At 49.7% G+C, this 24,798-nt stretch overlaps 1 protein-coding gene across 4 annotated transcripts in view; it reads right to left on the bottom strand.

Annotated features, from left to right (window-relative positions):
• Nucleotides 1-24,798, bottom strand: part of PTPRH (protein tyrosine phosphatase receptor type H) — a 723,213-nt gene that overhangs the window by 43,617 nt on the left and 654,798 nt on the right. For all 4 annotated transcript variants that reach the window (XM_086930309.1, XM_086930310.1, XM_086930312.1 and 1 more), the window contains 3 exons: nucleotides 12,912-13,247; nucleotides 11,233-11,502; nucleotides 1,634-1,718 (listed from right to left, as the gene is read on the bottom strand). In XM_086930309.1, the coding sequence (XP_086786435.1) occupies nucleotides 1,634-1,718; nucleotides 11,233-11,502; nucleotides 12,912-13,247 (691 nt within the window). The remainder of the gene's footprint in view (nucleotides 1-1,633; nucleotides 1,719-11,232; nucleotides 11,503-12,911; nucleotides 13,248-24,798) is intronic.

Below are 24,798 nucleotides of genomic sequence, written 5' to 3'. Positions count from 1 at the left end.
GGCCAGGACCTGCAGGAGGAGGCTCACACTTCCGGAGTACAAGATTCCAGGCCAGGACCTGCAGGAGGAGGCTGACACTTCCGGAGTACAAGATTCCAGGCCAGGACCTGCAGGATGGAGCTCACAATGCTGGAGCCCAAGAGTGTGGACCAGGACCGGCAGGAGGAGGCTCACACTGCTAGAGTCCAAGAGCATGGTCCTTGACCTGAAGGAAGACGCTCAACCTGCTGGAGTCAAAGAGCACAGACTAGGACCTGCAGGAAGACGCTAACATTGCTAAAGTCTAGGAGTACAGATCAGGACCTACAGGACCAAGCGCACACGCCTAAAGCACAACAGCATGGACTAGGACTTGCATGAAGAGGCTCACGCTGCATGAGAGGCTGCAGGTGGAGCACTGCTGGACCACAGCCTGCAAGGAGAGCCTCACCCTGTTAGAGTCTTTAGACGTGACGGGGGCTTAGTGGAGGCACTGTGCACGACTGGAGTCCAAAGACAACGACAGCACACAGAAGAAAGAGGTTTCTACTGTTGGAGTCCTCATATCATTGACCAGGAATCATACATGTATCTGGAGTTTTCCAGCACAGATAGGGCATTGCTGGGGTAAAATTGTGGGTGATTCCAGCGCAGCTCTGACAAGTTGCAGCAGAGTTACTTAAACTACCCGGGGTGGGAAGCAGAAATTAAATACCCTATGTCAACAAAATACACAGGCCAAATTGTGCTCCAATGAAACCACACTGACCTCCTTCAATAGAAACAGAGTTAAAGAGCACACTGCTTACACAACTTCACCATAAAGTTCTACATAGTGCCCCGTGCAAATGAGCACAGGCCACAAACAGCCCCACTCCAGGCTGTTGTCGCACTCTTGCGTCAGGAGGTCGTGACCCTAACCACCTCATTGTTAAGAGCACTGGTGAGGGTTTCTCATGCGCAAGGGTAAAAATATTTATCTGTCAAAATATCGTGGCTAGAAAATCAACTACCGCTATATTGTGATGTTATGTATAGATAGATACGTATAGATGTGCTGCTCCAGGTGCCACATCAATGTACCTTGAATATATGTTCAATCAATTGATCAGGGAATTGGGAAGCGCGCTACTCACCCGTGAGGGTCCAAAGACACTGGGGGGAGGGGGTTGGGGGATGGGAGCTCCAGGTCAGCCAAAGAGCCTGGTCTTGAGGCTCTTCCTTTAGGTGTGCAGAGTGGGGGCGCGTCTGATGTTGATACGGATGTTCATTGTTATTGTATTTATTACCTTCGTAATATTGTGGTGGTCAGTATTTTAGCGGCCACACTCTGCAATGTGCGGCTCAGCTATGGGGGCGCAGCGTGTTGGACTCCTTCGACTCGCCTCGGCCTATCTCTGTTCTTCCCCTGCTGGCTCTACGCTATGCAAGTAGCAATACATACATAGAAACAAATACTTTTTGGTGAATGTCTGAAGGAGCTATTTCCACTCGGGATACCACGAGGTGGCTTCTCATTGCCAGCCTCGCCAGATAACAAGAGATGGAAGTCTTGAGAGTTGTGTCAAACTGGTCAGAGGCCCTCTCCTCAGAGTGGCACATTTATTAGTAGGGCTGCATTAGGGGACCCACCCCCTGGAAACCCAATGCTCACCTTCTAAATTTCAAGACAAAAAAGATGATTATTCCTATTAGGATCAAAAAAAGTAAAACTCCGAATATAGCTCCAACAATGACCCCTGCAGGAAAAAAGAAAAGGAAATAGTTATAGTTTGGACAACACACCAAGGTCATCTACACAGTACTTTACAGGGGTCACGTGACAGCCTCCATCTTCTGGCATCAGAACATATTACAAACAGGCCGCATATGTTACATATGTTACATCTCATTCTCCCCTCCTAAACCAAAGCACTGTACAATCAAAATACACAGTATGCAGCACCTTCTGACATCACAGCACTACACCTCACATTATATACAGGATACATATTATACAGCACCTTCAAATGTAACACCATCATACAACCAATTCATGGTATATCCAGTAAACTGTGTTCTGGGGCATCAAAGGCCTATACAACACCTTATATGCAGAATACATGGTATACAGGCCCTTCTGCCCTCAGATGTAACATCAGTGTACAACCAATGTGTGTACTATGCCGCATATTGCCTCTTCAGGCACCAAAGCCCTAGACAGCGCTTCATATACAGGATGCACCTCATGCAGCACCTTCGGCCTTCATACATCATGGAATATACCAGACAGGCTGAACATTACATATCACTTCCTAGCCCTGTAGCGGCTGCTACGGGACCCGAGTGGTGAGGGGGCAAAGGACTGAACAAAAAAAAAAAACACTTACCTGGACCAGCCGACCCGCTGGACTCCACCTCTCCTCCGTCATCTTCCTGCAGACTCCCGGCCAGCAGTAGGAAGGACCCGGCGCCCAGGCTCCCCTGAGCCAATCACAACGCTGCAACGAAGCATTGTGATTGGCCTGAGCATTGTGGATCGGCACTCAGACAGGTGCTTGGTCGCCTGAAGAGGGCCGGCCAAACGTTCATGAGCATTTAGGGAGTGCACAGCGCTCCTCCCCTGCTTTGACCAGCCCCGCCTGACAGCTATGGGGAAAATAAAATGATAATACCAATAGTTATTATCATTTGATTTTCCCTTTTGTTCAGTGGGGCGATGCTTCTCTGCCTTAGCGGAGGAGCCGCCACTGTCCTAGCCTTAGAATATCACCCTTTATTATGTAGTAAGCTCTATCTGCAGATATCACAGCACTTTGCTCACAGGCTACGCAGTCCACATTATGCAGCACCTTGTATTCTCAAACACTGAAGCATATTGCAGTCAGGTTGCACATTACACATCACCTTCTACCCACGGCAATCACAGGCTGTGCAGTCAGCCTACACACTCTACATCACGCTCTGTGCTCAGACACACAGCACTTGACAGACTGACATGAAGCTGATATGAGGAACATGTGTTAGAACATTGGAATGTTGGGAGCTTCACGGAAAACAATGGAGGGATCAGTGTGGCTCACTGGTTAGAGGCGGCAGACCCGAGAGCAGAGGACGGCCCGGGACCAGGGTTCGATTCCCGGCGCGGCAGGTTTCTGGACCAGGGTCAGCGGACTCGACAATTCTCTCGCCTCGGTGCCCACTCTGATCAGCGATCACACTCGGCAACTCTGGGCATTAGCTTGCCTCATCTTCACTAACGGCCCCACCAGACCGCCGGGGATGCCTGGTCTCACCCTGGAGATACCCATTAAGGGACCATCTCTCAGGGAAGCCAGGAAGAGTTTCGCAGCGGTCGAAGCGCCTTGGGACCCTCCGGGTAAGTAGTGCGCTATATAAATGCCTATACATTTACATTTACATTTACATGGCGGGTAGAAGCCTGGGGCGTTAACATTTCAATGTTTAACAAAGGCCTCATCCCCTCAGGTTGCGCGAGGCCATTGTTTGGCAAATTTGAACATTCTGCCCGCTAGGGGCGGAAAGTTCTAATAGCCTTAGAGCCCTTTGTAGTGAGTATTAACGGCCATTAAAGGCCCGCACTCAAGTTAAAGGCCACGAGCCGAACGATGGACCGGGTCTTTAATGGCCTGATGAGCCCGCTACGGCAGTCTCTAAGGCTATAATGTTACATGGGTCAGTGTGTGTTTGTCCCTAGTCTTCTTTTTATTAATCTCTGGCCAGAATGAAGGCCATACTCCCAGTGGTGGACAGCGCAGCACAATAGCTCTATAGCACCATGTAGCTCAGTCTATCGCTGGCCGAGGGAGGACTTCAGTGCTGCTTTGAGCAAAACCACTCACGGCGTATAGCCTTAAGTAGGGATTCTCTAATGCTACAGCAGCTTTATTGTCAACACTAATTAGGGGCCATTGTCTTGCTGCTTACACTAACTTACTGAGCTAAAAAAGTGCTTTAAGATTGTAAAACTTGACCCTTTTTGCAGTCTTGCTACAAACAACGTCAGCGGTCAGTCTGAGGAATATTGGTACCAATTCTGTAACATATGCTTAGAGCGGACTTTGGGTCTGGCCCTTGCTCATGATTCAAGGGCTTTCTTGTCTATTACAGTTCCCTGTTATTGCTTTGATGGCTTTTGTATCGTTTCGTTTATTTGTCTTGCCCAATAAAGTATTCCAGAGTCGCCATCTTGTCAACGGATGAGCTGAGGCCTTTCACGACTAATGTAAGTAAACTATTGTTTTTTGTGCACGTTTCCACCGCAGCTGACCATTGGTACTTGAAAGAAGCACGTGGCCCTCTCTGTTTCCCTTTATGTGTCTTTATCCACTGGCTCCCTCCAAACACTACTGACATTTCCCCCAAATTAAATGTTTAAATTGCCTTTACATAGCGCTTTCTACCCCCGACAAGGCATTGAAGTGCTGTATGGCAAGCAGCATGCTACCCAGGAGCAAAAGTTAGTAGTCAGTCCATTAGTTATTCGCCCTTTTTCCTAGGGTTTCTCCCACTGTTCCCGTTCCCTCTTTATGCTGGTGTCTCGTCTTGCACCTACATCTGTCCTCACTGACGTCACTCTTCATGCCCCTAAGATCTTTCCCCACTTCCCACAAGCTTTGCCTCAATGCCTTTTTTCCCCCATGTCCCCTGCTGCTGCCCCAAATTCATCCTCTCTGCGTCCCCTCTGACCCCATCTGCAGGTCCAGGCAGGCCTCTTATTCCACCAGGCATTTCCCTTGGTAGGTCGGAGAGCTGCAGGCCGGTTTTATAGAGCCCAGCGCTTGTACACTTTCACTTTCTCCAGCTTCCTGAGGTTAATTGCAGCAGGCATAGGGAGGTTGTAGGAGCGGCAAAGATAAAGGGGGCAGGGCGAAGGAGAGAGAAAACGATCAAGAGAAGGAGAGGAGAGGGGAGAGAGGAGAGAAGGAGAGAGAGGATGGATGGAAACAGAGAGACTGCGCGAGAAGAAAATGGTGGAGGAGCTGGTGTGAGAATTTTTGCCAGGGCTGCTTTTTGTTCTCCAGTCTGGCCCTGTTCCTCTGACACCTGTTTTACTCTGTTCCTTGGCCCATGCGCCCATGCCTGCTCGCTCATCCTTACCTCCCTCAATCATTGCAAGACTGTTTTGTTGGGCCATATGTGTGGGAGAGACAAACCAATCCGGAATTGAAAGCCACGAGAGCATAAAGGAAAATGACACGCCTTAGCAAGACAACTAAATAGTTAGCGCACACAAATTTGTTGTAAATAGAAGCCTGGTATAATTTAGGTTGTTTTATTCAAGATAGATTTCAGGTCAAGTCTTCAAGATGTTAATATAAAAGATCCACCAGGAGTGACCTGCTTGTCTCTCAGCCGGCCTGGTTCCAACTGCCAGTTGTCACCAGGCTAAGCCCCAACACTCCATGGTGTCACCAAACATTCTGGTGGTGACATCATGTGAGACACAGTGAAATCCCATGAGCAGAAAAGAGACAGGCTAAATACAACACAATTGCATTCTCAAATCCATCCACCATACTAATCATATATGTTTTTATCAAGTTAGACTTTATTTCGCACATACCCAGCAGCCCTGGTGATCTCTCCCTCTGACAGAATTGCCAACCACTTCATAGGAAGCACTATGAATAGCAGTGCTAACTAAATGCAGAGGCTAGTGTATGATTCCTATTTTTTGGTTGCTTTTCATGTGTCTAAAGTTCATACATATATTCTCAGAGTTAATACATGAACTTTAGAAGAACAAGTGGGGAATGGAGCTAAGCAATCCCTGCACACTGTTTTTGACTTGTGCTCCCAGCATTTCATACATTACATCAGTTAAATTCACACGAATATGTATTAGGGTTTGAGGTACCATTAATATATAGTTGGCAGAATTAATGCATGAAATGCCGACAACACAAGTCAAAAACAGTGAGGCCTGTTTCAAGCATAGTATACTGTTCGGGGCACATCATGTACCAGGCCTGGAAAATGAAAATACGGATGCTTTGACTCATTTTCCATCGATGGAGGAGGTTGTGAGGTCTTTCTTCAGGGAGCAGGCAAAGAGAACGGCGTTGCCAGAGAACTTGTGGCGAATAGGCACCGAGGCGAGAATTATCAGGTCCGAGGAAATTGCCAAGGCGGGTATTGAACCCTGGTCCCGGGCCAGACCTCTGCATCAGGGTCTACCGCTCTAACCATTTGAGCCACACTTCTCCACACTCCCCCATTTGCACATGTAGAGTGATGACCCCGTTCTTCTGCGGCCACCACGAGCCAAGAAAACGCTGTGTTGCCCTTGCAGGCTGATCCTGGCCTCCAAGGCATTACGGGCTGTGCCGCATATTAGATGAGCGGCTCTCCGGCTGCTCCGGGGACAGCCGCGCTGGTGCTTTGCCGCTTTTAGTGCCGCGGTGGGGGGCCCGGTCCCACCCGGACCCACAGGTAAGCACAGACGGCTCGGGGAGCTCACCCCCGGCCGCTCCTCCTCTTTTCTGGGGCCTGGTCCCACCCGGGCCCCTGGCACTGCTGCAGGTCTTCCTTGGGGACCCCGGTCCCACCTAGGACCCCCGCTGTCCTCCGTGGTTGGAGGGCAGCCTGGGGAGCCCACCGCCAGCTCCCCACTCTTCCGTGCTGCCGCGGGAGCCAGCCGATCCCTTCTGGTCTGCCCGGCAGGCAGACGCGAAGACTCCCGCAGCCCTCGTGGGACCTCTGGGGAGTGCAGCGATACTCAACACTCCCCCGTCCTCCTCCTCTTCACTGGGGCCCGGGGATGGGGTCCCGGGCCCCTGGACATCTTCGGGGGAGTGCGGCGGCACTCCCCCACCTCCGCCTCACTTTGGGGCCCGGGGATAGGGTCATGGGCCCAATCCATGACTTCGGGGCCCGGGGATGGGTCCGGGGCCCCCGGGAATCTTTGGGGAGGGGGGCGACGGCGCTTCCCCGCATCCCGGGTCGGCGGGGTGGGAAGGGTGGGCTCCTGGTGCCCCCTGGGGGCATTTTTCACAGGGGGGCATGACGGCGCTCCCCCGCCCCCCTCCTTTACATCACCGGGGGCCAGGGTGGGCTCTTGGCCCCCTTCGGCATCTTTACGGGGGAGCGACGGCGCCCCCCGGCTTTGCTTCTTCCTCTGTCAGCCCCCGGGACCTGGCCTACCCCAGGGGCATGATTGTGACCGTCGGCGGAGCCCCACCCGCTTCGTCGTTGGTCCCAGGCGGAGTCAAAGGTCGCCTACCTTCTCGAGGGCATATCTCGGCCCCCAGGAGTCCGGTTTGCCCCATTTTTGCGTATTCTCGCTCCTGGCGGCGTCCTCCAGCCTGTGGGAGCCCTCTCCTGCGCCTCTCTTCTCCCTGCACAGAGGCCTCTTCTTCTGCGCACCGGTCTTGGGCTCTTCTTCTGGCGCTGTTAGGGGCCTGTGGGGGCAGTCAGGGGTGTTCTCCTTCCAACTGCCCATTGCACCAGGCTCCAGCACCTTTCGCCTCAGCAGACTACACCCCAGAGAGAGCTTCTCTTCCTGTGCAAGGACTTTTTAAAAGTTGAGTAGGGGGCTGGCAGGAAGTCTCTGTGTGTCCTATCAAACAGCGACACCTTACTTCCCTGCCACTGCTCCCTCCTTCTTGTCCAGCCCCTGGGTTTGTTCGAAATTGCGTCATCCAGTGTCTCTGGCCACATGGCCTCTGAAACTCAACTCCTTCCCCCCTTATTGCCTTGGTTCAGCCTGGTGCCTGGCACCCAGCGACAGCAGTTGATGGATTGGCTTTTAGCTCCACCTATCTTTTTTGTCCTTGGAGGGAAGATCTTCGCTATGGGAGGAAAGGTCATTAATCTAACCTGCCATGGCCAGACCCCAGCCAGTGACCCAGAGAAATATGACATATCTGGACGACCCAAAAGCAGTACAAATATGACTTTGGACTTTGCAGAATACTCATTTTCACATCTGCTACACTGGACATTAGTGCGTGTCTGGAATCTGTAGGCTTTGTGGAAGTCATTTTAGCCATGGGCCCCACATCCCCATAGGGGAATAATGAAGTGAAAACACAGTAAGACACACTGACTTTCCCTGGCATGTTCCTTTCCAGTGTATAAAGCCTATTCCATGTCACCTCCCAATTCTGCATAAGTCCTGCCACACCATTCACTCTGTAACTGCTACTGGACTGTGCACGCTAGGAATCTCACCTGCGCAGCCCCTACACGTGTGCACACCTGTGTCTGCATGTAACCAGCACAGTGCCCCATACTCCAGCTGCTGCGAAGCGGCCTAGTCAATTAGGGGGACACCAGTAAAATCTCTATGCAGTCTCCTTCTTTATGCGTTCACTGTGGGCGAGTCCCAGATTATGAGGCTCCCCCACAGTAAAAGCTCCACAATTAGGTGCTCAAAAAGCGAAAAATCCGGGCAGCCCAAGTGTCAGAACCACCTTCTAACAGTAAGGTATTGTTTTTGTGATGCGTACATGATTCTTTAAAGCGGCCTTTAAAGATGTCAGTGGTCTCTCGAAAACATGCACAGGCGCTCGGCTCAGTGCTGAACCTGTGCAGCTCTTGGTGGGTGCTTTCTTGAAAACTTGAATTAGATACGTGCCACAATTACAAAGTGTAATCGTTTTTACCACTAGGGGGCGCCAAAGACCAATACAAAATACTAGTGTTTCAGAAACGCAAGCTTGACCTATGATGCAACCTTTCCGCGGATAAATACAGAAACATTTTTCGCCAAAAACATAGGGATTCAAGAAACATATCTGATATTAATTATCATCATTCAGGCATTAAGTAAGCAGAAAAAAGTTTAAATTAGAGTTCTCTGGGTTTGAAATTCGTGGTCAGTGTGTTGTACAAGCTTCGTGAGGAGGCGGACAAGTTTCCTGAGGAGGCGGAAACAGGCGTTGCTATAACAATTGAATGGAATTCTGTTTATATTGCGAGGAAAAACGAAAGGTATATTCAACATGTCGCTAGCTGGAGCGGCAATCTGCAGTTTACAAAACAAAGGGCTTATTTACAAGCCCCTTGCGCGCTGCATGTACGTCACTTTTTCCTATATTAAAAGTGACGCACTGGCGCGCAAGGGACCCCAAAGTTTTCCACTGCTGCTGCAACATAACCTCCAATGATCTTTTTGTATCTGTGCGAAACCGCTTGACTTTGCCAATTATGGCTGTTGTTTTTAAGTATTGGAGCAAAAACTCCCACAATGCTGCACTCCTCACCCAAAATTTCAGAGTCTGATGCACATCGCAAATTGTAAATCTATGCTCATAATCGTTCTACCACTATGTAGGTTTAAGAGCTTTGCCAACCCACCAGGGGCAGTGTCGTTGTATAAAGCGGTACAGATGTAGTCAAGATGTAGGTTCCAAGATGGTGCTTTATTAAGTTCCAGTTACAATTCAAGTACATGGTAGATAAGATGGTAAGTAGATGTAATGTAGCTCCTGCTGGGGCCACAAACAGCTCTGCCACTAGGGCGGAGGAGCGTCGCCCCACTTCTTTCTCGCAGTGCGAGAAGCAGAAACATAAAATGGTAATAACTTCCCATTATTACCATTTTATGTGCAGTTGTGGGCGGGTGGGAGGGGCTGCTCTGCGAGCAGGGGAGGAGTGGTGTACCCACACCTGAGGGTACAATGACTGTTTGGTTGTCCCTTTGGGGCGCCCAAACCATTCATGCACACTCTGCCCTTTCTTCATCCAGGCTGCAAAGCAGCCCACATGGACAAAATGGCCTCCCCGTAAGCTGCTGGCTGGGCGGCCCCACCAACTACAACACTGCAATTGTAGCGTTGTGGTTGGCTTACGGAAGGGGCGGGAGCCTGACTGCTTCCTGCTCCTGCCAGAGATCCTGGTGTTGGATATAAATTCCTAAGAGTTTAGGATGAACGTCCCTCAAGGCTCTTGACCTCTCAGCCTCGTATTAACAAGTAGGAGTAAGGGTGTAGGCATATGTTCCTCCCTTCAGTTGGTCTATTTTATTCATTAGACTAGTTCCTTTTTTGTGACGCAACACAGAAGTCCAAGTAGAGTTGAGTGAAGGTAGATATTTTATTTCCATTTATCACTTTTTAAAACCATTCCACTCTTTTTTAAATCATGTTTTATGGCAGGTTGTTAAGAAAAAAAGGGGGACAGCCGACATGTGTTTCGCCCTATGTGGCAGATTGAGCCAGGGCATTCTCAAGGCTAGTTGTGATGTTCAGAAATCATACAAACTGATGGAAGTAGATTACATTCCAAATTTCTTTATAGTAATATGTGAAAACATCCACAATCTCTCAGAGATCGGTCTCCGCCACCATCCGCATAGGGCGAAACATGTCAGCTGCCCCCCTTTTTTTCTTAACAACCTGCCACAAAACATGATAAAAAAAAGTGGAATGGTTTTAAAAAGTGATAAATGGAAAACAAATATCTGCCTTCACTCAACTCTACTTGGATTACTGTGTTGTGTCACAAAAAAGCAATTAATCTTATGAATAAAATAGACCAACTGAAGGGAGGAACACATGCTTACACCCTTACTCCTACTTGTTAATACGAGGCTGAGAGGTCAAGAGCCTCGAGGTACGTTCCTCCTAAACTCTTAGGAATTTATATCCAACACCAGGATTTCTGGACCGTCATTTTTCCTTGAACGTTTTTTATTTATTATTAAACTACCCCCCCTCCTCCTCACACGGCCCCCAGCCCCCCACCCGCGATTAATGCCGGGCGCCACTGCAACCCACAAAACCTTTCACTAGCGGCACCAGTCACAATTTCCAGGCAAATTCTTGAGAAAGGCATGTAACTTATTTCCCACTGGCATTTCGGGAGTGAAGGCTTTTTTTCTAAGGGAAAATATGTTCCCCTTAGAGAAACTCCTTTCCTAAATACTCCATCTGGAACACAAACACACATCACACACCATCTCAATATAGATTATTACATAGTCAGTGGCTATACTCAGAATGTGGTAGGAATCTGGCCCTGATGAGACAGAGAGATATGCCCCTTTTCTATGATCTGATTTAGTAGGGTTATCCAGACTCTACAAGCAACACTTGACATGGTGCACTTTTCTCCCCTTTTTGCTTTCAATGGTGGATTCAAGACCTCTTGTTAGAACAATCTTATCAATGCTGCATTTTGTTGTGGTATTGGCCTGGAGGTAAGGTCTGTCTATCTTGTAGGCACCGGTCCCTAATTTTGAGAAGCATTGTTAACCTCTTGTTAAGCGATATAATCCACAGATTTCTGTGCTTCTAGACTGCTCACCTGTGGGATCCGTTTCGCACAGCACCACATCTGAGTTCACAGCCTTTGCACCGGAGAGTGTCCGCACGCTGACCTTGTATTTGTATGCCGGCTGCAGTCCTCCCACCTCGACAGTTCCATGGTCACTACATTCTTTTGTGGAAGTTTTCTCTACATCATTGAGGAGAACTTTGATTTGATCGAATGATCCAGAGGGACAGATCCACTTGACACCCAAGCTGTAGCCGCCACTCATTACTATACAGCTCAGATCAAAAATGATTCCTGGAGCTGCAGCATGAAAGGAGAAACACACATGTTGAATGATATGTTATTAGTCTGACCACTGCCACCCATCAAAACATTAGTGTGGAGATCTATGATCGTATATGAAGACTCAGTGAGTGCATGTAGTGTTCACATTTTTCTGCCTGCAATGAGCAGATCCATTTTCTGTTCTTCATCTTCAGTCTATGGTTTCACATTGACATTACTCACATGTGCAGAGTGCCTTAATGTGCTTCTTTGCAAACAACATTGCTATTTTTGCCCTCTCTCTCTGTTGATGGATATACAACCTGAATATCATTGTAAGAATACTATCTGACACAAATATAGTGGTCGAAATATTGGTTACACAAGTATCCTATGGGAGCTAAAGGAAATCTACACTGCATTGAATGGCAGCGTGATGTCATATCAGGATCAGGGGGGGTAACCGGAATCAGATTAGGGCCCAGGAAGTGGCCGTCTGCGCCTGGCCTAGTTAAGTGAGGAAGTAAAAGGTTCAATCAGGGTCAAGAAAGGATAAAAGAATTCAGATAAGGCACAGGCGAGCATCTGGGATCCTGATGAGCTAAATACAAGGACGTGGGTGTCAGGCCAAGGACACATTAAGATAAGATTCAGGCCAGTTTCAAATGAGGTTTCAGGTTGGCTGATGAGGGCAACACAATAAAGATTGAGTCAACTCAAGGATACAGGAGGTGAGATGGATGCTGACTGGGAGTGGAAGGTGGCCAGTTGCAACCTAGAGCTGCATGTGTCAGATCCGGGCTGTAGAAGGAGCTTGCAGCTCATATAACTTACTAGGGATGATGGGTAGGCATGGACCAGGGCAAAAGAGGGCAAAGTGTAGATAGTCACATCTCAGTAGGGGGTTCAGAACTGTGCCACGATCAGTCATCACAGAGCAGATTAAGTGTGGCCGAATCATAAATGTTGACACCTGAACTGCAAAGACTAAAAGGGTTTAAAAAGATCAGATTACATTAATGCAGGAATGTGAGAGTCCAGTACCATGTGCATACTGCTTCCAGGGCCATCACAGCATTAGTGTCTGTGAACAGCAGCCTCACCGGTCAAGCCCTTCATTTCTGCACAAAAAGAGGGATCCCTAGAGACCCCCTATTCCAGCCCTTCTGAATATTCTGTCCCCTCTAACTGTGTTTTCTCTGCATGGTTTAATAGTACTTTCCAGCAATGACCTAATCAAAAACAGGAGCCCCCCTCTTTAGGTCACATTTCCACACCTAGGTGAATAGACAGGCACACCCCCCAGAAAGGTTCAAAAACATAATGTCAGAAAAGCAAGACAACAACCCCTATAAGCCAGGTGAAAAGACTGACCATGTCCACCCGCCTTCTTCAAGGCTCTGTAATACCCCGGTTGATGAGCCACATGGCTTCTTCAGCCTTACCTGTCTGCGCACTCTGTTTCATAGGTGGACTGTACGTCGTGATGACTGAACCAGTATCTCTACGCCTCCTTGACCCAGAAGGAGCAGCTGGACCCCATGTGCTGTTGACAAAGCTCCAAAACTCAAAGGTGTAGTTCATCCCAGGGGTAAGACCTGTAATGGTGTAATTCCTTGCAGAAGGGCCAAGAGTGGTAAGTTTTTGGTCATTTGGGGCAGATGTGGTATTGATCAGGAATCCTGAGAGCTCAGACGTGCTTAGCAGATCGACATCCCAGGAGAAGAAGGCAGTGGTGTTGGTGATGACAACCTTATTCAAATTGCGCACAGTCTGTGGTTCTGAAAGAAACACGCATATATACTAATATATTAATATGTCATTACACCCTGAAGGCCATTCACAGGTTCTCCATAACATTAAAAATCCCCAATGGCGCTGATTGGATTTCAGTATCATTCTGGGGCCCCCTAGGTCTAGGATCCTCAGAGTCATTCATAACTCCCCCATAGCTTTCAAGAGATCACTCACATGATCCTAGGCCCTCCATGACATTCATGACCCTCCACGTCATTCCCTGCCTTTCTCTCCCAATCTCAAGGCAAAATTTGACACAGCTGTGGTGGTTCTAGAGAACATATTCTTCTTGGTTTCAACTAAGGGAAGCCATGACTGTGCATGATCAAACTGAACACCTAAATAGGAGAAGGAATTAACTTTAGCCATCATATTCCCCTGTGTGTAAAAGGATTGTCCTCTTAACAGCCTAGGTCCAATCAATGTCACAAAGGACTTATTATAGTTTTTAGCTTAGTTCAAAGCACCCATAAAGGATACAAAGCAATCCACTAACGTTTGCAGATTCTTGTCTGTTCTGACTGGGAGCACTGCATCGTCTGCGTATAATCATGCGGGGAGAGGCCGTTTACCCACCATTGGGAAATCCCGATCTAATGCAAGTAAAGGGATCAGGACAGGAACCACAATGTTATAACATACTACCACTGCCATGTTCTTATGGAAGTCTTGGAGAAAACTACAATATTAGGGCAACTCCCAAGTGCAAAAGCATGCCCCATAGTTTATCCTGATTGACTCTTTCAAAGGTAACTAAAGCCAGTTTTTGCGATTGTGTTCTTAATAATAAGTTGCAAATTTACACATTGATCAATAGTACTCAAACTGCAAATCAGTTAATATATGGTTCTCATCTGCCAAGGTTAGTAATCTGTTAAGGACCACCCTGTCAGTTAACTATAGGGTCAATTTTGTATTCCTCCTCATGCCCTTTTTTAGAAACAGGAATGATAATCGAAGTGGACCACAAAGGAGGTGAACCTTCCCTAACCGCTTCATTCAAAGTCTGGGTAAGAAGGGGTCCCTGTCTCCGGTTCACTTAGTTGCAAGTCTGCTGGGATACCATTTTTGAGGGTGTCTGCAGGGAGTGTCGAACCGGGCAAACAAGAGGCGGTGCACACATCCAGACATGTAATTACATGCTCTTAAGATATTCATCACATCTGAATCTGCTGAAAGACAAATAACTAAGTCGGTGGGACAACTATAAAACAGCTTAGCTTAAAATCCATGGGAACAATTTGTATCCATTTAAGTCTCTTCCCCTGGGCAACATTTTTAATACGAACAATTGTTCAAGGCAGCAGAAACCAGGCACCAAAAGTGCAATGAGCACTTGTTAGAAATGGGGGTCTCTAGTTAGCAGAAGTAGGTAGCTTTGTCCAAATAGGGACCCTTGCTTCTAGTCAGGGTAAGGGGAAAGCATACTCTAGATAACCCCTGCTCACCCCCTTGGCAGCTAAGCACGAGCAGACATGCTAATCCCAAAGGCAATGTGTAAAGTATTTGCACCAACACTCACAGTAACACAGTGAAAACACCACAAAAGGACACCACACCAGTTTAGACAATTACAATGTCTTTATCTAAACTAAACAAGACCAAAACGACAAAAATACAACATATAGATATTCAGAAAAGTGACTTTCAAAGGATATTGCAAAAATAACCTTGTAGAAATCAAATAGCACCAACTGGGGCTATTGTTATGTCGTGACAGCACGAAATCCAAAGTAAAGCGCCAACCGCGAGGATCGCGGCATCAGACACGGAGTCACACAGACACCCAAACAAACAGTACCTTGTTTTTATGTTATTGCCACTTTTATAGCGCACAAATCGCCCAGGGGCATCTCGGCGCTGGAAACGAAATTGGTGAAGGTGCACAGCGTCGAAGATGGCCGCTGTCGTCTCAGTTGACAATGCGACATTGGCAAGTTTGTAGAGTGGCCCTCTGCGGTTATCGGCGCCGCAACTACAGGATGTAGGCGCTGGCGATGACGGAGTCGATATGAGTGCTGGCGTCCGGAAAGGCTGATCACTGCCGGAGTCGGCGGGTGTCGGAGCTGTGGAGCAGGCCGGGCGATGCATCGTTCAGTTCGCAAGTGGCGCCCTGGGTCTCAGTGCAGGTCGCGGCGTCACAGCAGCATCGTTGACGGCGTCGGAAACAGCCAGAGCTGCTGAACACACTGGAGCGACCCCCCTGCAGTACTGCCCGTGCCTGCATATCGGAGGCCCCCTAGCGGAGGTGACCGGCCCCGGCAGCTGAGGTATGGGGGCTGTGACTCCGGACTGCTATTGCACCGCAGGGGCACTGCCGATTGAGAGTTTCTCGGGCTGCTAACATAGCCCTGGCCGTTATCCTGCATGGCGCTACCTGTGCCCCGGCTGCAGTCCTTTTTCTGGGCCACATTGCATGCGGCTGCCTCTTGAGCCCCCTGCAGCACTTATTGATGGTGGGAGATCTTGGAGGCAGAGTGCTGAGCGCCGTGGGTCTGAGCCTCGGCCGGGGGCCCGGTAGCCGCCATTTTGGGCCTCTGAAGCTCCGAGGAGCACCTAAATGGACAGGCCCTCTGACTTGTTCTGGAGCCGTGGAGGGGTGGCTGATTGTGCCTGAGGGGCCTGAAGCGACATGCTGAGAATCTGGTGCCTTTCCCGGGTCCCTGCGGCTGCACTGTTCTCGCCGCTGGCCTGGGGCCCTGCTGTTGGAGTGAGCTGTGGTGGCTTCGGGGGATCTGACTGGTGAGTTCAAGAGGAACGCACCCCCCGCTGTTCCTTGGGATCTGTGACTGCCTTGTACCCTGGTGGCGTGTGTGCGCATAGGGCTCTCAGTGTGGTCGGGGCTGCTCCAGGGGGTGGACGGAAATGCGAGTCTTTGTGAATCTTAGCTGTGATACCTCCCCTGTACCGGGCCCCTGAGACACATGTGCCTGCTCCTGGGTGAAGTAACACCCCTGGAAGGAGAATCCTGATGCCAGGGGGACTGTTGAAAACCTCCCGGGATGTGAGCTGCTGGACTTTGGGTGGCCCCCACCCTAGACCTACATCCAGGGGGTGGTGAGGAGAAGCTCCTCGCGCCGGGGAAGTGTGGGAGGACCTACAAGAGGGGCTATGCACTGGACTGGGGAGGTGCGCCGAGGCTGGCCAGTCAGGACCCTGCATGCTACTTGACCTCACCCCTTCTCTGTCTGATCTGGACTCTCTCGGGTGTCTGAGGTCTCAGGAGAGGTGCCCCCTGGACACCCCCACTTCCCCTCATTGGTGCCCTGTGCCTACTGACTGGTCAGCCACAAGCTGGAAGCAGGCCCGACATTGTGCCGACCCTTCACACTAGTTCCACGACCCATCCCATGGATCTTTGAGGAGCCATGACTCGCTCGCTCACTGGGAAAGATTCTGCTGCACCCCCGAAAGACAACCCAGTTACAGCCCTGTGGAACAGATCGGGTTCCGCTCCCACAGCAGACATGACTTCCGAACCAAGAACAGAAGTGGCAACGCCTGGCCACCCTTGAGGATCGACACATTGAACTACAGCTACAACAGGAGGACTTGAAAAACAGGGAGGTGTCAGACATCATGACCTTTGTGACAGATCTGCTCCACGAGTGGAGATGAGGATGCATCCCCGCCATCCCTGGACCGCGCACATCGGGTGTCTTGCCCACCTGGCTGCCCGGGTCTTATCCCCGACATCCTGACCCGGGTCCATTTCTTTACAGAGAAGGTGGCAATCCTCAAGGCAGCGCGAGACAAAGCAGAACTCAAGTTCAAGGCCTCTCCTGTACAGCTGTTCCAAGACCTTGTCCCTACCATGCTTCGTCGTCGTAAAGACTTCAAGCCCATCACTGATAAGTTAAGGGAACTGGGTGTTCGCTACCAGTGGGGCCACCCATTTGCACTCATCTTCCAGTGGGAGTCCAAACGTCGGGTACTGCCGTCCTTCCGCGAGGCTGCGCAGCTGCTTCGAATCTCAACCACGCCTCCGTCTAGCCCCATACGATTGCCTGCCTTAAACCGCGAGCCTGTAAAACCTCAATGGGCTAGGATAAACCGCTCCAGATACCCGTCTTATCGGGGAGAACATGCTTCATCCCAGGCGAAGCAGGACATCATACAGCACATCCGTTCCTTAGAAGGTGGACAGTCGCCCCTGAGCTCCCAGATGTCTGACAAATCACTTCTTGGCACACCTTCATGAAACCTTGCATTCCACCACCTGTATGGTTCCTGGCGAGAGGGGGAGTAGCCCTCCACTCAACTGGTTGGCAAGATCGCGTGCCGCTTATGCACACCGGCGGTAAGGCCGGACTAACCTCCTGAATGGTGACACGACCTTCAGAGACCCGCCTCCACTCCTATTCTTCAGAGAGTGACATCTCTGGGATGGCCTGTGCCGCTGAGCCTGGCCTGCTCCCGGACTGGAATAGGCCTTGTTGGCCCTTGTTATTTTTTGGGTACTTTGTCTCTTCTCTTTTTCCTCTCTCCCTCCTTCTTCTACTTTATTCCTTCGTACCTTGGCGGGAGGGTGGTCCTGATTGGGGGGAGGTGTCTCCTCTCTGTGTAAGTTGCTTCTTCTCCACTCAGTGCTATGCCTGGCCTGGCGTGGACATCGAACTCCCTTGTTTTGCCCGGGTCTGCGTTGGGGGGGTGGCGGGTGGGGGTGCGGGCCTTTCCTTTGTCCTACCCCTATGCCTGCAATGGCGCTAGCGTTCAAAATGCAGGAGAGATGACCTCTATTTCCTGCCTGAAACTCCTCTCTCTTAATGTGAAGGGTCTTAATTCCACCAACAAGCGTCACCAGATTTGGCGCTACCTTCTACTGCACAATCCAGACATTATATTCCTTCAGGAAACCCGTCTCTTGAGGGAAGATGCCCATCGCATGGCTCATCCTAGATATCCTCCAACTCTGGGCGTCTGCTTCCACTAAAACAGCGGGTGGCTATTCTGTGCAGGGCAGGTATTCGCTGAGGTGACACGCGGGTGATCCGTAGTAAAGATGGCAGATTCAGAAGTGGTTGTCAAGATTGTGCAACGAGTCCTTACCCTATGCAACACATACTCACCGAATCAGGCTCAGGACTTTTTTTTGCGGGGGTTGTTGCGGGAACACATAATGCCAGATGATACTAATGTCAGCCTGGGGGGCGACTTCAACCTGGTATGGGAGGCGGATCTTGCCGGTAGCGAAGGCTCATTCCACGGGACCGGGGTTATGTCCTCTGTCTTAAAGAAGCAACTAACTACCCTTGGACTTATAGACATCTGCCACTATCATTCCCCGGGCGCTCGCGATTATTCCCATTACTCCCATGTTCCCCGCTCCTACTCGCGCATCGATTATATCTTTGTCTCGCATTCTCTTGTTATAGACACCCTCTCATTTGTTTGAAAAGACAGGTATTTAGGAACATAGATTTCAAATGGACACAAACTGACAACAAGGAATACTGACTATGGATTGACAATGCACATTAGAGCATATAGTAAAAAAGATGCTTTATTTAATAATATTATTATTAAGGATCTGACTTTTTAACATTCATTGTCGATCCAACATTGATTCTCATATTGTGCACTTTATACTTGTTATGCATCACAATACATTTTAATATAAATATGCAATTCATAAATAGATCCAAGAGGTACAAGAAATATATACAGGGATACTTAGTATTAATCAGAAAACATGGCTAGAAATATTTTATCATTGCAATGATAAATTATATCTAGCCATGTTAAATAAAGCATCTTTTTTACTATATGCTCTAATGTGTATTGTCAATCCATAGTCAGTATTCCTTGTTGTCACTTTGTGTCCATTTGAAATCTATGTTCCTAAATACCTGTCTTTTCAAGCAATATAGTGATCCCGATTTAGGAACGTTAGTCGGGGATACCTCCTTTTCTTACACACATAGACACCCTCTCAGCCTCCATGTCTAACATTTCGATCTCTGACCACGCTCACATGGAATTCCTTCTCCAGGATTGCTCCTCCCGCTCCAATTGCCAAATCCAATGGTGCTTCCCTTCTCACATCCTAAGGGATCTGGTGGATGCGGCGGAACTTCGGGATGCTATCACCTTTAATTTCGAGGCCAACAACCTTCCAGAGACTCCACTCCCAGTGGTTTGGGACACGTTTAAGGCCACCATCCACGGCTGCATCCCAGCCATCGCAATAGCTCGGGACCGAGAAGCCCGACTGTTCGAGGACAAACTCTCTCGGGATATAAAGGCGCTTGAGCGGCTAGGCCATGAACAACTCTTGATGCGGCATAAGATGCAACTTGCCATGCTTTGAGGCCAATTACGGGCGCACAGAACCAACAAAGCGGAGCACGACCTGTTAGCCCTGAAACAACGGTATGAGGGGGGATAAAGTGGGGTCAGTCTTGGCACGCCGCCTTCGGGCTCGGGCTGCCAAGGCACATACTGCTAAGCTTAACCTAGGGGTTGCCACCACTGAAGCCGCTAAACTGCAAGCTTTCCAGGAATACTACATATCTCTCTACGCCCGGGACTCGCCTGACACAGATCAAGTGTTGGCCGCACTGGAGACATGCGAGTGGTCCCCGATCAGCAGGGTCCTGCGCTCTGCTTATCTTTCCATACCATCGCGCTCCTCAATACAGATCTCAAACTCTACACTAAAATACTTGCTAAGCACCTCGAGCATCACCTTCCCGGGCTCCTCGAACCGGATCAGGTGGACTTTATTCGCCAACGACAAGGAGCAGACAATGTAAGGCATATCGCCCACCTAGTTGCAAAGGCGCATCATTGGAAAATAACCGCCTTCATGTTTTCGCCCGATGCTGAGAAAGCATTCAACCGAGTGGATTGGGTATTTCTCCGATCGGTCCTACAGAATATAGGTCTAGGTCCACAGATGGTCGTTAGAATTATGGCTTCATATATTTCCCCTATGGCGCAGGTATGGGTCAATGACCAGCTCACAAAACCCATCCCTATTCAAAGGGCCCCCCGACAAGGGTGTCCTTTATCTCCCCTCCTATTCGCCCTCGTAGTGGAACCTCTTGCTATCATGATTCGTCAATCTCCTGACATCCATGGCATCACTCTTGGGGGACTAAATCACAAAATAGCCTTGTTCGCCGATGATCGTCTTCTTACTCTAACCCGCCCAAGAACTTCTCTACCTGCCCTACATAGATTGATCCAGTACTTCTAATTGGTGTCAAGGCTTAAAATCAACCATGAGAAATCATGGGCCTTAAATCTCATGATCCCCACAGAAGAGATTCCCACACTCCAATATCTTGCTCATTATCACTGGGCGCCCCATCCCGTAAGATATTTGGGACTTAACTGGACCCCCACGCTTGCCACTTAGACGCAAGCATATTGGCAGGAGTGTAAAAAAGAAGTCTCAGCTGATCTGCGCACGTGGAAATCCCTCCCGTTATTCTGCTTAGGGCGTTTGAACACGGTCAAAATGTCGATTATCCTCCCAAAGATACTATATATTTTCCAGACTCTCCCCACTCCCATTCCGAAGCATCAGATACAGGGACTTCAACGTGAGCTTACCTGGTTTATCTGGGGAGGGGGTAGACTGTGCTTCTCTAGCAAGATACTCCTGCTTCCGCTGGACAGGGGGGACTGGCATGTCCCAACTTGTTAGACTACTATTGGGCGTTGCATCTTTGCTTCAACTCGGAGTGGATGGCATGGGAGAGCAAGAAAGTCTGGTTTCATATGGGCAGGAAAGTCACTTGCAGACCTGTTTGGGATCTTGCCTGGCTCACGCTGGATGTTCACTCTCGAAGTGCGTATATAGTGGTCCCCACAAAGACGGTTCATAACATTTGGGATAAGCTAGCATTGCGTAGGGGCCTCACTTCCTTTCCATCCCCACACACCCCCATTGCTCGTAATCTACACTTCCACCTGACTGCCAACCGCCTTACTTCTCAGAGTGGACTGAAGGGGGATGTCGGACAATCCAAGACCTTTTTGTGGGAGACACTTTAAAAACTTTTGAACAATTAAAGCGGGACTTTCTGTTGCCGGAGGGGGCTAGATTTCAATATATCCAGCTGAGACATCGGGTTCAGGCGTGATATATGGCACAGGCAGCCAACCAAGTTCTTCAACATCCCCCACGTGCTGCTCTTACCAGACGTGCTGGCAGTCAATGTCAGACACAGACCTTACACCCAACCAATGGGATCACTTATGGTGCGACATCCTAAAGGTTTTCCGTAGCATGCCCCAGCGGGAAACTGCATATAAGGTTATAACCTAGTGGTATTTCACCACACATAGGTTGCACACAATGTTTCCCACTTCCTCACCTCTATGTTGGCGTTGCACTAGTGTCCCGGGGGATTTTTCGACATTTGCTGAACATGCCCACTCTGACCATCTACTGGAAGGAGGTGCTCTGCCATATCAGGCTGGTAATAGGTTACCCACTACCTGCAAACCTGGATACAGTTGTCCTGGGCCTTAGGCCGGTGAACCTGCGTGCCATGACTCGCCAGGATTGGCATTTAAGCCTCCACAAGATTGGTGCCGCCAAATCATTGCCCTCAATTGGAAAAAAGCTGAAACGCCCCCGATTAATGTCTGGTTCACCTGCCTGTGGCACACGATGGCAATGAAGCTACTCACGGCACGCATGCAGCTTCAGAACACTAACTTCACCAAAATTTGGCAGCCGCTGATGGAAGATTTCTGTATGATGAAACACGCTCGACTTCTACCTCCGAGATTACGAGCTTTGCAGCTCTTCGAGGATGTTTGTATCCCCTGGATGCGGATAGCCTTTGGAGAACTACCAGTGCGACCCTTCACACCTCCCCCCTTGGTGACACCTTCACCGTAGATCCCAGATACTTTACCACCCTCCTAACAGTGACAATCCTTGCATGTCTTACCATTCAGACAGTGGTTGCCCCTGGTTTTTAATATCACAACGTTCCTACCCTGCCAACTTCACCTCCATTACCAAATGCTGACTAACCATCCCCCACCATACCTCTCATCCTTTTCTTTCTTTCCTTTACTCCTACTCTACATCTTTCTTTCTTCTGCCTTCTCTTTATCAATGAATTCTTGAAGTTGGAAGTATTGCTTTGGGTTGCATGTTATGTTATGTTATGTTATCATCATTTATTTTGCGCACAGATGCTCCAGCTAAGGAGCGTCCTGGCCCATGGAAAAGGTGAACATAACACAACGCAAAAGGAAACAGAAAAGTATAGGAGTCAGCATAAAAAATTAAAACAGGTAAGTTTTTACGGCCCTACGGAATGCTAATAGATCCTCTAACAGGCGGATTTCCAAAGGGAGAGAGTTCCAGAGAGCCGCAGCTCTCACACGAAAAGAACGACCGCCCATCCGGCTAAGCCTGAAACGCGGGGATAACCGCAAGGGATTGCCCAAGAGATCTGAGAGCGCGAGTCGGGACATAGGCGGATAAAAGATTATTGAGGATCTCAGGTGCCGATCCTTTTAAAATTTTAAAGGCAAGGCTAAGGGCCTGAAAATGGATTCGGCTTTTCATAGGTAGCCAGTGTAGGGACCGCAGAGTATTGGACGTGGGACAGGACCTCGGTAAACCCACCACTGCTCTCGCAGCCGCGTTCTGAACGCGCTGCAGGCGAACGATCTCAGATTGGTTGACTCCCAAGCAGGAGCGAGCTGGCATAGTCCAGCCGGGAGATGATCGTCGCTTGGATGACCAACTGTCTCGTCGGAGCATCAAAAAATTTGAGCAACGGGCTCAGCCCACGCAGAACACCAAAACAGCATGCCCCCACTCTCTTAGTGTGGGTATTAAAGCAAAGGGTGTGGTCAAGCCATACTCCCAGGTTTCTAAGTTCCAACACCGGTGTAGGGGCCGGTCCGAGCTCCAGAGGCCACCAAGTGTCCCCCCAGCAATCCGTTCCCCTTCCCACGATCATCACCTCAGTTTTTTTCGCGTTCAGCTGGAGACAGTTGTTATTCATCCAGCTGGCCACCTCTCTCAGCCCGTCTCGGAACCTGGGGGCATCCCGTTCGGCATCCCCACTGATCGTGACCGCTAGCTGCGTGTCGTCGGCATATGAGACCATGGTTAGGCCCCACTGCCTGGCGACATCAGCCAGCGGCCGCACGTACAGATTACAAAGCGTGGGACTCAGCGAGGAGCCCTGGGGGACCCCCAGGTCCAACTGATGGAATTTGGACTGAAAAGGAGGGGTGGCAACGCAGAAGGAACGATCGCTGAGGAAGGAACGGAACCACTGCAGAGCAGAGCCACAGATGCCAATGTCCTCCAGGCGGTGCAGAAGGATGCGATGGGACACCGTGTCAAAGGCAGTGCTAAGGTCTAATAAAATAAGCGCTGCCGTTTGACCTGCATCCAACACACTCCGCAGATGTTCTACCATTGCCAGAAGGGTGGTCTCCGTGCTGTGACCAGCACGGAACCCATTCTGCGTAGAATCGAGGACATTGGCCCGGGCCAAATGCTCGGATAGAGCCAGGTTGACATGGGCCTCCATGACTTTGGCCGGCCAGGGAAGCAATGAAATCGGGCGGTAGTTTTCCGGTTTTAAAGGATCCAATGATGGTTTTTTCAGGATCGGGGAAACCACCGCCTGCTTCCACTTGGCAGGAACAGTGCCTGAAGTCAAGGAAAGGTTAATTAGTGAACACACTACAGTGCGCCCCTGAAAAGACGGATCTCTAAAGAGGGCAGGTCTGAGCGGATCCGCCGGAGAACCGGACTTGACTCGTTGTGCCAACTTGACAAACCCATCCCAGGAGAGAGTAGGGAGAGAATGTAATGCCGGGCAGCTGCGAGGGCCATTCAAAGGAGTGAGTAGCAGCGTCATACTGGAAAACGACTGATAAATGGTCTTAACTTTCTCCAGGAAGAAAGCGGCCAAGGTCTCACAATGTGAGGTAGAACCATCCACAGGCGGAACCGCTCTCTTAGCCATCAGATTTTTTAGGGCTTTGAAGATGGTCTTCGAAGGGTTGTGGCTGTTACGGAATTCCGTCGCATAAAACGCCGCACGGGCTCTACAAATAGCTCGATGGTAGAGCTTAACAGAGGCCAAATACGCTGGTTTTTTGACGGCATCATACGCCTTCCGCCACTCCCTTTCTGCCCGTCTACATGAACCCTTCAGAGCGCGAAGGGCACTGTCATACTGACTCGACTGCCTGGAGCTGGATTTACTTGCGATGATGGGCACCAATCTGTCGAGCGCCTTGGTAATCCAGCTGCAGAATTGATCGTAGCCCAAGGTGGCGTCGGACAAAGGGCCAAGTGGCTCTTCAGCCATGATGTAGTGTAGGTCCTCTAGCCTGAGCTTATTCCAGTGCCACCGAGGGTTCCACTTAGGAGATGGAATAATGGGGGTTTCGGGGAGAGGTAGCCAAACGGACACCAAAAATGATCAGTCCAGCCCACTGGAGAAATAGCCAAAACTTGGACATCCGGTAAGTTAGTGAAAAACGGGTCCAAAATGTGACCAGCCACATGTGTAGATTGAGTGACAAGTTGGG

This window comes from Lissotriton vulgaris, chromosome 7 (assembly GCF_964263255.1).
Source record: "Lissotriton vulgaris chromosome 7, aLisVul1.2, whole genome shotgun sequence".
NCBI lineage: Eukaryota > Metazoa > Chordata > Amphibia > Caudata > Salamandridae > Lissotriton > Lissotriton vulgaris.
This window is presented reverse-complemented; position numbering and strand designations above follow the sequence as displayed.